At 38.4% G+C, this 13,164-nt stretch overlaps 1 protein-coding gene across 1 annotated transcript in view; it reads right to left on the minus strand.

Annotated features, from left to right (window-relative positions):
• Positions 1-7,661: 7,661 nt before the first annotated feature.
• The window catches only part of LOC126249480 (uncharacterized), a 288,417-nt gene continuing 282,914 nt past the window's right edge, over positions 7,662-13,164 (minus strand). Inside the window, exon 5 of the mRNA XM_049951132.1 lies at positions 7,662-10,177. Coding sequence (XP_049807089.1) covers positions 9,664-10,177 — 514 coding nt within the window. The 3' untranslated portion in view covers positions 7,662-9,663. The remainder of the gene's footprint in view (positions 10,178-13,164) is intronic.

Genomic DNA, 13,164 nt, shown 5'->3' on the forward strand with positions numbered 1-13,164 from the left:
AGTGAAGAGAAATGAAAACAGTCATATGAATGCCTCACTTTTGTTCCGACACAGTTCAAGACTCGGGAGAAAAGTTTTACACCTGGTGTTCTACATGGCAACTTCACACACAAGAACTTTTTGCCGACACTACTACCACCTACATAAGTAAGCTTTTCCTGTGTTACTTTCAAGTAATGCACTTAAGCTATTCCTGATTTAACTGGAAGATCTGTACTTCCCACTTTCATATCAACAGCCTCAAAATGCATATTGTAGACTTCAGGATATGTTACAGGTCAGTGTCACACCAAGATTGTGGAGAAAGGGGGTGGGGGGGGCGGCATGTCGCTCTCCAACAAGTGTTTACCAATAAGTAAGTGGCGGAAAATTATGGGTATAGGACGGCTTAAACATGTGGAAAATGAGATTTTTATTATTCACTCACTGTATTTGACATTTATTATTCCTTTAAAATCGCACAACAACTTCAATAAAACACAGTTTAATCATTCACACACTTATTTCACAATTATTTAACTTTTAAACTGCAAATCCTCTAAGAGCTGTCTTGAATCTTCACGAGTCTCTCCCAACAGCCTTGATGTGGATAGATACGTACAGCAACCAGTAATCAGAGTCAGAACTGTGTCTGCAAAAACACAAGGATTATTAAACAATTTTTGCTGTCATTAATTACTAGCAATATAATTGACAGAGTAGATTGCTAATATTTGCTATAATGAATATCACATTTGCAAGAACGATCTCATTGAAGTAATTAAGTCCATCGAAACGCTTAGAAACTAACCTCTCTTCTGACGAAAACGGTCTAAAGACGCAGTGGCAATTTCTTCAGATCTGTTGACAATGATATTTTGAGTTATCACTTTACTGAGTGACTGAAATGTAGTTCAGGTACCTGTGAACATAACAATATGTTAGAATTCATTTTCTAAATACGAACTATTACGGTACTGTACGGCTACTTACATATTAATTACACTATTAATATTTTCACAGTTGTTTCTTTAATACAAAATTAAAGCCAACGGAAGAAAAAACGTAAAACATACTTGCCAATGACAGGTTTGTTGCGATGCAATTTTCTGTGTTGACAGATGTAACTTTTTCATACAGTGGTAAGTCGCAGAAATCGCAGGAGTCACAGAAATCGTAGAAGTAGCAGAAGTCGCAGAAATCGCAGAAGTAGCAGAAATCGCAGAAGTCACAGAAGTAGCAGAAATCACAGAAGTAGCAGAAATCGCAGAAGTCACAGAAGTAGCAGAAATCGCAGAAGTCACAGAAGTAGCAGAAGTCGCAGAAATCACGAAAGTAGCAGAAATCGCAGAAATAGCAGTGGCGGAGGGATACACGACCTATGTTCCTTAACTGCGACTCTTAACTGCGACAAATCGCAGTTAAGAATAACAGATACTGAAAAGTAGCATTCACAGAAATCACTGATATCGGAAAATCGCAGTTTAGCCCATCACTAGTGTGAGTTAATATGTTCTCGTAGCAGTTTTGCGTTTTGCACGGTATGACAAAATCAGGTGTCACAACAAAGATAGAATTTTATCTCTTCGAGTCCGAAACAAGTGCACGAGTATTGGGGACGGAATTCTTTGCGTAACATCTTTGAGTTCAGGTACAATCAAATTTTTTTCTATTTATTGTGTGTGCATTGCAGTAAACGCCCTTCTACGATCCGTTATACAAATCGTAGTATAGTGTGTGAGACGGGCATCGTTGACAGTAGTTTGGGAGACCCATGGAGGTATTTTGCAGGATGGTCGTGTATTGTCCACACGAAAGGATCTTGTTTTCTTGTGTGTTTTCGGCGTGGTTTGTGATCATTGCCTAGTGCAGTGTGTCTTCGCTGTGGGTAGATTAATGTCATTGCCAGTGGCGTGATGTATTTGTGGTGTGTTTTTCGTCTATGGATATCGCCTTTGGGGCGATGTTTCTCACGAATGGGATATTTATTTCGTGTGTGGTTACACAGATGAGCTATCGCGTCTTATGCGATGGTTGTTCACTGTGGTTATTCGCTTGTGGTTTTGGCATGTGGTTTTCCCCACTATTGTGTGATAATATTCGTGTGGGCATCCCGAGTGGTTCGCGAGCGCCTGAGTGGTGATCCTGGTCGATAGTTTGTACTATGTGGCGTGAGCACGGACTGTGAAACTCACTTGGATATGTTTTTACAGAGTGAGCGAGACACACCATCAACTTGTTGCGAAAGAGAGGGACAGAAGAAATGTAGCTTTAGAGTCAAATGTCACTAATATCTTGTGATTTTTTATGTTTGTTTCAACAGCAGGAGCGGAAAATTTGTACACCAATCTGAGAATTTTTTATGTCAATTTCAGCAAAAAGATAATTTCGCAACAGAATTGTTTTGCCCACATAGCATAGAGAACAAACTGGTGACGTCGGCATTCGTTGAGATTCGCCATACACTAGCGATAGCTTCCCCAGAACGACTAAGTAATGGGGAAGTGATCTCTAGTACCTTCAGTAGTTCGTATATCTTTTATAGTAGTTATGTTGCATGAGTAAGCAGTAGACTTAGATGATGTGAGAGTAACTGAAATGAATATGTAGTCTAAGCCAGCTTAGTACTTTGAGTTGCATGAAAGGTAGTGGAAAATTAACACTACACTATCATATATTACAACTTCTTGACTTCACCACTACTTAAGATTATAAAGATTTAGACACAGAAAATTAATCATTTAAAGTTGTTGCTGAAATACAATCAAAGAATAATTGTAGAATAGAATCAGATTTTATTTTTTGTCAAAAGTGCTCTGTAAACCATTTTTTTAACATTTTTCTTGCAGTAATCATGTAAAGCAATCCTTTACAATTTCGTTATAATTCTCTGTGTATTTATACTGTAAACATATTTGTGAAAACACGGCACTAAATCCACATGTAAGCATTGTGCAGACTATGGGAGCTGAGTGGATGTCAATGTATCAGGCAGTTCGAGAGGACGCTAACTCCGGCGCAGCCATAGCAGTTAGGCACATGGCACGCTAAGTAAAGCAGCACAGTCAAGGTCGTCCGCCAGCCCTGAGCATCGCGGGGGCTCGCGGCTGGCTGCAGGTGGTGGTCACATAGCGACAGCAGGGCAGCTGGTCAACATGACGTCATCAGGCTGCAGGAATGGACGCAGGTGCAGAACAGCCTCTGCGTGCCACGAGCTGTCAACAAAGGGCTGTTGCCCAGGTGGCACACAACTCTGCGAACTGCCACATCCAACGTGTTACATGACATGTGTAGTGCTGTGTTTATTCGTGTGACACTTGTAAATTTAGGAAATTGGACTCCCTAAAGACCTTTGAGAAGGGAGCTGTAGGAGATATTTGTTGTTTTTCATTAATTTGTTTTACGTGTGCCTTGCTGTTTTCATTTTTACTAGATTACATGTATTTTCTGTGTTTTCTTACCAAGTTTTATATTAGCTCAATGAACTTATGTATTATTTTTCTTTTTTTGTAGAGATCCACTTGTTTTACGACACTTACATGATTTTTTGTTGTGTTGACACATACATCTTTGTACTAAAGGAACAAACTGACACATGTTAAAGAAATAAGGTGAACAAATGTCACATGCCACAAGAACACTATGATTCCTTTATATTGGGTGAAGGTGAGAACGTTTGTGATCGATGTTCTGTCAAGGAATGAATGCAGCCATGTGTATAATTGAGCAGTGGTAGCAATTTTCTTTGGGACAGAGAATCCTCAAGACAACAATATTATATTCTGGCACCAGTTTCAGGATGAATGACTAGATAAATGTCTGCATGACCCTGTAACCATTTAGTAATTGTAATCAAAGTCTGGGTTTACAAGAATATGACCCGATGGTATACCCATCACATTTTTTTCTCACTTTTATTTTGTAGGCATGCATCAGAGAGTGTATGAATGATCCCTGGTTGAATGTGGTAAAGACAGGGTAAAATAATGTGCTGGGGTTTATGGTGAACAAAGATTGATTCATGTTTCTTTCTTTGATAAGGACCCAACTAAAGTCTCACAATTTATTCTGTTCTGTATCACACTAACCATCTTAAAGTGTGCCACACCCCAAGAATAAACTTGAGAGGAACAGGGAGGTTGTATGAGATTGCAGGGCACTCTCACTTTTGATACAGCGACAAGTTGCTTAACGTTCATAGTGAAGGTGATCTTTATTACTTGGTTGCTACATTTGATACGATCTGACCTCATTCGTGTGATGAAACAGTTGACAGTAGTTAACACTCTTGCTTATGTGCTCTAGTGAGTGCATAGCCGTAGGCTTTACCTGTGCTCAAACGAAGAGGGTGCTGAGTTAATTGTCAGTAGTAAAAGCGTACGTCGGCTGAGAGCTGAGGGGAAATTTTTTCTGTGGAACCTGCGTGAAAACGTTTGCTGACAGCCAAGTCCCCCAGTCTCATTGTGCAGACACATTGTGTGACGCCACATGCAGGTAGGCTATGGCCGAGGAGTCACTGCAGCATTGACCAGCGCATCGTATGACCTGATGGCTGTCAATAAAGCAGAGCATGGGCCCTTGTTAGGTAGAAAGCGGATGAGACGGCTGAGAGTTTTTGAGAATGCTGTTGGACAGATCAGTGGCGCCCAGGCGTCCAGACTCTGCTACAAAACATATTTGTGAAGGCACAAAGCTCTTAACAAGGTTATGGCTGTTCTTTAGAAAGTAGGAAATGGACGCAACAAGGGAGGTACTCCAGTTCCATCCAAGTCATGCTTTCAGCACGGGCATGGCAAAGAGGGCGCTGGTTGGTCAGATCTGTGTATGTAGAGCATGGAGGTGTTCTCCCAGCTTTGAATACTGAGTTCTAGCTCGTGATTGGCTTGTGCTAAAGTGGGTGTCGTCGAAGCATACAAATGTGCTATGCTACTGAATCGCAGAGGAAAGCTGTACAGAATAGAGAAGATCACTCTTGTACTGGCGCTTTGCTAGTAAAGAACGTCAGGTCTATACCTAGATGGTGGGACTTGCGTCCTTTGCTAGTGTGCCACTAAGAACCTGTGCTAGTCACCACCTGAACCGTCAGAGGTTCTGCTTCGTGCATCACACACATGAGTTATGCGTGGGTGTACTTATATGTTTTCTGTTGGCCGTCTAAACGTTTGACATATTCCATCATGCATAGTCGTCAAATTAGGAAATGACACACTACAATCAGTAGATGAGTTTCGCTATTTGGGTAGGAAAATAACTTTCAATGGCTGAAGTTGTGAAGCTATAAAATACATACAGCCACTAGCAAATACTGTGATTCTGAAAAAGAGAAATTCGTTAACATCGAATACAAAGTGAAGGGTTAGGAAGTCTTTTCTGAAGATTGTCTTAAGAATGGACTTGTATGGAAGAGGACAATAAACAGTTTGGACAAGACGAAAATATAAGATTTTGCAATGTGTTAATACAGAAGTGCGTTGTGCATTAGACGGGTAGATGGCCAGAAGAAGCGATCGATTCATAGGACACACCCTGAAACCTTAAGGAATCATAAATTTGTGCCTGACTACAATAACATGTTTGAATGGATGTACGTGGCAGTAGTCACACAGAGATGAAGAGATGAGATGAAAGCCCTTGCACTGGATAGACAAGAGTGGAGAGCTGTGTGAAACCAGTTTTCTGACTGAAGAACACAACAGTGTTAATATTAAAACAATTAATAATGTCACATGTACAATGAAAATAAGTACCTGTTGATATGTTTAGCACAGAAGTTATGAAGAAAGGGAACCCCACTAGTAATAGATGCATCATGTCTACAGTTGTTATGTGATGTCTATGATGTATTAAATTATTTTGATAAGCTTTCTGAATGATAACTTGTATATTACATGTATCTTCTGTATAGATTCTCAAACATATTTTTGTAAAGGAAAATATATCTTTCAATTATATTTCTGCTGGTTTTTACTCAACCTGTATACAGACATTACAGGAAGGTATAGTCAGAATTTTACCTATAAGAATTCCTAATCATATTATCTTTATTCATTTTAATTCTACAACTTCCTTGTTTTCTCTTTTTATGTACAAAAAATGTATACAGAGAAGAAGTTATTGTCAGAAAATTATTTGCTATACTATAATTTTCTAGAAACTACGTAAATAATACTGCATAGCTTAACAATACTGTTTTAAACTATGATTGATGAATAAAACATTTAATATTTCTTTTTGTTTTCTAAATGGACAACATAAGATCGGTAAAAAACATAAAATTTGAAAGGTGAGAAGGATTTTGGTAAAAAAACAAAGTAAATTAAAATCTTATTTTAAGAAAAAAAATGAACAAAAAGTTAAAAAAAACTGTATGCTGAAAATCTAGTAATACAGGAAGAGAAAGGCTTTAAGACATGAAACAAAATTAAAGAACAGTAGGAGAGAGGAATACAAATTGTAAGCCAAACATTTCTTGTAAAAAATCTCTAAGTGCCGATTCTATAAATAAATATGAACTGAAGAAAGGAGCTAACTCCAGTTATAATGTTCCTTTATAACATGGTTGTTGTAGTTAACTGTGGTCATAATAGGTAAGTGGAGACGCTACGATGATGTGAAATAATTTGTTGTGTTATATTTTTATCACTCACATTTATAACACAAAACCTTCCACAAGTTGACTTGTAGAATCATGATTAATTGTGGCCACTGTGGATAAGTTTAGAGACTGTGGCTGTGCAAAATGATTGCAGATAGTAATAATATAACACAAAAGATTAAGTTTGTTCTGAATTATTGAAACTTTAAGGAAGAAGTTGAATTTCCTGAAAACTTGGATAATCAGATTTGACTTGTTTTGGTAAAGTAGATACTTTAAGATATACAAATAAATTTCGTACAGAAGATATTTCCCAAAAAATTTATTTGAAAAAGTGACTATTTTCATACAAGTTGTTTTGAGAATGTAGGAATTTAAAAATATATATACCAACAAGCGACAGTTCCTTAACAATACAGTTGGGAAGGGGGGACACAGTTATGATACACTTCAATTTTGGTTTTGTGTTGTTCGTTTCATTTGTAACAAAATAAGGACAACATTTCCGTTGCATTTGGCTGAGAAGCATGTACTAGTTTCAATCTTCAAACTAAATCTATTTTGTATAGGGAAGCCCTCCTGAGTAGCTTATTTATGTGAAAGAATTCTGCTCTTATTATCCATAAGAGACTCTTTAAGTGACAAAAGGGAGCGTTCACTTTACAGTGCTCTTTTATGTTCCACATACATAATTTTGAAAACCTGCTTGTCTGCCTGACATAGTATGAAATGCAATTTTGTTTGTGAGCTAATATACAGCTAATGTAAAATTCTTATAATGCATGTAGGTGCATACTACCATTAACATTTTTCATACAGTAGTATCACTGGTAAACAAGTAACAATGTGAAACTCAGAAATCACTCTCAAATTATTCCTTTCATAGACACAGTATTTTGGTATCTTCAGACATGGCCCAGTGTTAATGTTCTTGTGGGAGCATATTAACAATGTGGTTTGAAAGTCTTAGCAATTTTGAGGAAGATCCAATCAAATTGACTGTTGCTGGAGAATTCAAAACGGAAACAAAAGATTAAGTTTGTTCTGAATTATTGAAACTTTAAGGAAGAAGTTGAATTTCCTGAAAACTTGGATAATCAGATTTGACTTGTTTTGGTAAAGTAGATACTTTAAGATATACAAATAAATTTCGTACAGAAGATATTTCCCAAAAAATTTATTTGAAAAAGTGACTATTTTCATACAAGTTGTTTTGAGAATGTAGGAATTTAAAAATATATATACCAACAAGCGACAGTTCCTTAACAATACAGTTGGGAAGGGGGGACACAGTTATGATACACTTCAATTTTGGTTTTGTGTTGTTCGTTTCATTTGTAACAAAATAAGGACAACATTTCCGTTGCATTTGGCTGAGAAGCATGTACTAGTTTCAATCTTCAAACTAAATCTATTTTGTATAGGGAAGCCCTCCTGAGTAGCTTATTTATGTGAAAGAATTCTGCTCTTATTATCCATAAGAGACTCTTTAAGTGACAAAAGGGAGCGTTCACTTTACAGTGCTCTTTTATGTTCCACATACATAATTTTGAAAACCTGCTTGTCTGCCTGACATAGTATGAAATGCAATTTTGTTTGTGAGCTAATATACAGCTAATGTAAAATTCTTATAATGCATGTAGGTGCATACTACCATTAACATTTTTCATACAGTAGTATCACTGGTAAACAAGTAACAATGTGAAACTCAGAAATCACTCTCAAATTATTCCTTTCATAGACACAGTATTTTGGTATCTTCAGACATGGCCCAGTGTTAATGTTCTTGTGGGAGCATATTAACAATGTGGTTTGAAAGTCTTAGCAATTTTGAGGAAGATCCAATCAAATTGACTGTTGCTGGAGAATTCAAAACGGACAGTGGATATGTGTGAGATACGAGAGAGTTGCGGTGACTGCATCATGTTTTAGGCCACAGCATGTCGCCCACTGCAAAATTTCAAAATGATGCCTTGCCAAATATAGTGGATCTACAGGTGTCATTCCCTGGGTTCATCAACTGCTACAACCCTGAATAACCATGTACAACCATTTAGTACACTCCTCTTCCATTTAAAAGACAATCACATCTACCGACAACGCTGGGGAGAGTAATGATCTCTCTTTTCACACACTGACTGTACTTCATAAGTAAAGCTGGTCTATGGAGATATTTAAGGAATTTAGATCTTTATTTTCACTTTGGGACATACTGAAACTATTTGCTGCAATGGAAAGAGATGTATGTGATAAGGTAGTTATGTAATTTTCTGACAGACTGCCGTTATTTTGTTATTGTTGAACCTGATGTGAACGTCTGCCAACAGATGTTGCACATCTTTGTTGTCTGCTGTCTGACTGTAGCAAAAAATCTGCGTGGCACAATCTTGTAGAGAAATTGTAGCATTTCGCTTTACAGTGTTGATGTTAGAAGATTGTCGTAGTGTCTATTGTAGACCAGTGAACAGGTGTCACTTCACTTCAGGTCTCTCATACCACATCAACTGCATTCTGCTGCACCATGAATCATTGCAGAACTAAGCTAATTCCATTTCATGCCCCACCTGTCAGCCCAATCACCCAGAGAATGAGATACCTATTGAATTGACAAAGTGAGGGCAATATCACTAAATTACTACTGGCAGATAGTGATTTTGTTTGATGGGTAACAGTGAAATAGATGTAACCCTCACCTGATATTTTAATTTTAATTTTAGAGATCCTAACATCCCTTCTCTTGTCTCCAGTACTGACTGTGTACCCTTCACATTCAACTCTTAGTTCCATAACTTTCATTGTCCTATAACATTAAATTGGTTATCAGAATTGTTCAGGACCTGAATAAGCCACTGTCAGTATTCACTTAACCAGCACCAGTGCAACAAGTTGGATATAAAACCTCTGTTACAGTGTAGACTTTGAATGTCTTAACGTTCGATCACAAGATTACAATTTTCATATTGAACTTGTAGTCATAAGTGTGTCTCTTAATTTTTTTAGTTCTTCGATTTAGTTTAAATATTTTCAATGTTTCTCTTTCTCATTTCTTATCTACGTATTAGTTTTAAAATAATACAGTTTCTGAATGTTTACAAGAGGCCTTTCTGTTCAAACTCCAGTAGCATCAAAGAGAAGACGTCTTTGAAGCTCTCGCAGTGGTAGAGGCTGGTGAGGGAGTCGCCAGAGGATGCAAGCTGCGAGAGCTCGACTGTGTCAGCTGGCGCGCTCATGGCGGCGCGCAGGTCGGTGCAGGCCGCCAGGAGTGCAAACTCCAGCCGATCCCCCATTTGCCGCTCTACCTCTTCCACCGTCACCCGCCGCTGCACTTCGTACGTCTCCAGCTGCTTGTTCAGCGTGTCCACGTATTCCGCAACCAGGGCCGGCATGTGGCCGCGGCGCACCGTGTTCTCTACACTGGTGTGGAAAAAATAATTCAGGTCCAGAGACGGAGAGGAGAATCTACTTAGCTGGTAGTCCACCACTCGTGCGTCGATTACATCTCCGGAACTGGGGTCGTACCGGAACAGTATATTGTTTTTCCAGAAGTCCCCGTGAGTTAACACGTTCAGTTCATCATCTTTTGGCTTGACGATTTCAATTGCTCTGCACAAAAAAAAAGAAAAAAAACAAAATGGTAAGTTTTTTCTCTTATGGTTCTTCATCAACGTCATACTCTCCTCTCTCCCCCTCGCACACTCTCTCTTCCTCCCTCCCACAAAACACACACACACACACACACACACACACACACAGAAAAATTACATACTGAAAGATAGATAAAGGTTAATCCCCATTATTTCATGAGCTGCAAGTTTTTGTAGATAATAGATTTACCCCGCATAAATAAGTTCAGTAGTTAAGTTCCCCATTTATCAGGTTAACAACACACATAACTTCAGTACCAGCGAACTTATAATCTTATGCTAACTTACAGCACACCGACACCTACCTACTCAAGTGCCAGTTGCTAATATGAAATCTGAGCAGAGGTTTGAGTAAATGGAGGAATTACTTCATAGATGAGCAGCATGGGTAACTTTGGAAAATATGGAACCCTGATTATTTCCAAAAGAACATTTTGTCATTGTGGAATTAATAACCGAGTTGTTCAAAGAGAAGACGTTCATTGACAGTAAAAATATGTTGTGAAAGAAGATAAAATTATTAAGAGAATAGCTGCACATCGACGCCACGTGACGTGTGGTGGCGCCCCCTACGATCTCTATATAAGCGGCGGCCCCAGCTCCTAGCAGCCAGTCGTCGACTCACCTCGGAAGATGTTCTCCGTAGTTGAGAACGAAACGTCAGGGAGAAGAAGTTCTACAGATCGACCACGGCAACTTAGCCCGGAAGAGTTTACTGATAAATATTAAAAGAATATTTAACAGTAGGAATTATTGAAAACAGAAAATTAAAATAAAGAAAGCATTTGTCTGAGAAATGTGTCATCTGTACCATTTCAGTTGCTCAAATACAGGAATGTAGATGGGTGAAGTCTTAGCAATAAATCTGTCCCTCTGTTGTTTGGCCGAGGAGAGAGGAGCACTCCAAGCTGAATTTTAGCTAAAACCTCTATCTCTATTTATAAGGTCTCTTGCTAATTTAATCTCGATTTCCTCCTTAATAACACTATCCTAACAGCTGGAAGTGCATGCCAGAATCTCAATGTTGTTATTCCATAGGATGACTGGGGTAGAGACAATGTTCTGCTATATTACATTCGCTCAGTTGTTGCAAGTGAGGTGGGCTAACTCAAGAGAAAAAATTTCAGTATACACTAATTACATCAGCAGTCATTGCATTATACTACAGATCATCGATCGTGAGGCACTGCAGTTTTACTAACGATACCAATGGGATACCGCAGCTCACCACTGCCACGATTAGAAGGAACCACTGATATTTATATTTTAATAACAAATTACACTTATAACATTGTGGTCATCAGTCATTACGTTATACTGAAAATTGTAAGGCGGTGACTTTTCTGAAATATACGAAACATGCAGAGAAGCCTCAGAAGCTGTCCAGTCCCTTTACAGAGAGAGCTGAATAAAATAAAATAATTAAAAGCATGTTCCTAATTACGGGATCGGGCTGCTTAAGTAAGCACGGGTTCAGTTATGGTATGTATGGGCCTATAAATCAGTTAATTAAACAGACGATGAAATTCATCAATCAATTTATGCATTAAAAGCAAGTTACCCAGACCAACTGAAAACCACCAACGGCTTGCCTGAGTAGATGACCACCAAATCGCGAGGGCGGAGCAGCTTTCACGTTCACCAATCAATTTGTCCAGAAAAGTTACAAGATGGCGAAAAATCTGTAGACGTTAGGGACTGTTACTCTCAAGTTCAAGTTGCAGGCACGCCGATGCGTAAGGACCCCGGTTCTTTCCGCGTTCGGAGAATTGGCAACTCAAAATGTTCTCCAACCTGAGCGCCAGGAAGTCGACTGCCCCACTGGCAGTTCCATAGATACCAACACGTTAACCTTTGTCCATGCAGCCCCTCTTCTATGTGTTTGTGTTACGTGACTCCTCATGGCTAACAACTTCGTTTCGTGATTCTCATATACCAGAATTAACCTCAGTTTTTTCCAATTATCACTCTGTCTAGTGACTGAGAGTGTTGTAATTGTTTCTCAGTGTTTTACATGTATATTTATTTTGTCTTACAGCAAGAGAGCACCTCGCCATACAAATCAGAATTGTGGGTTGGCTAAGTTCCATTCCTTGTGACCAGACTACCTCGCTTCTGTCGTGTTTTATCGCCAACATATTTATTTTCAGTCCACTGTCTATTATTGGCTTTGTGGTTTCCCTCTGTCCCATTTCATTAATTAAGCTATTAGTACAGGCAGTAGAAACACGTGTTGTAGGAGAGAAAGGCTGATGTCTTCACGGTACAGTGAACAGAAGTTTAGTAGGTTAGCGTGTTCATCTGCTTATAGGGAAACAGTGATAGGCACTACGTCTCATTTCAATCCAATCAGTCAGTAATAGAACCCCAACAACTTCATTATCATCAATCATGAATCACGGCAATCCCATTAACAACACCAATAGGATGTCGCACCTCTCTTTACTTTGTTTCATTTGAGGCGAGGTGAAGAATCCCCCAGGTGTTAGCGAAACAACAGTGACTGATGTTCAATTATTTTGTAATATAATGCATGACTGATGATAACAGTATGTAAGTGTAACTTGCTGTTATGCCATAAATCTCAGTGGTAATTGTAGTATATACCTGCTCCCTTCCTTACCACATTCTTTAAAATTTTATTTATAATCTTTTATTATTTTGACTGTCATGTAATATTGTTTTCAATATGTTGGTTGAAATTTTCATATTGACTATTCCCAAACATGCCTTTCACATACTTTCAATTCCAGCAGCTTGAGGTGCTGCAAGTTCAGCCTTCTTGTAACTGCAGTGACTGATAATTTTTGGTACTGTGATTGTAATGATCGATGATTTCACTGTTATAAGTTATTCTATATAAATCACACTGTTTCCTTGTATTCAGAATAAAAGCTCCTATTTGCTTCCTTCGAGAATCTTAAGTTTTATATTTACTGAACTATT

Source organism: Schistocerca nitens, chromosome 3, assembly GCF_023898315.1.
Source record: "Schistocerca nitens isolate TAMUIC-IGC-003100 chromosome 3, iqSchNite1.1, whole genome shotgun sequence".
NCBI lineage: Eukaryota > Metazoa > Arthropoda > Insecta > Orthoptera > Acrididae > Schistocerca > Schistocerca nitens.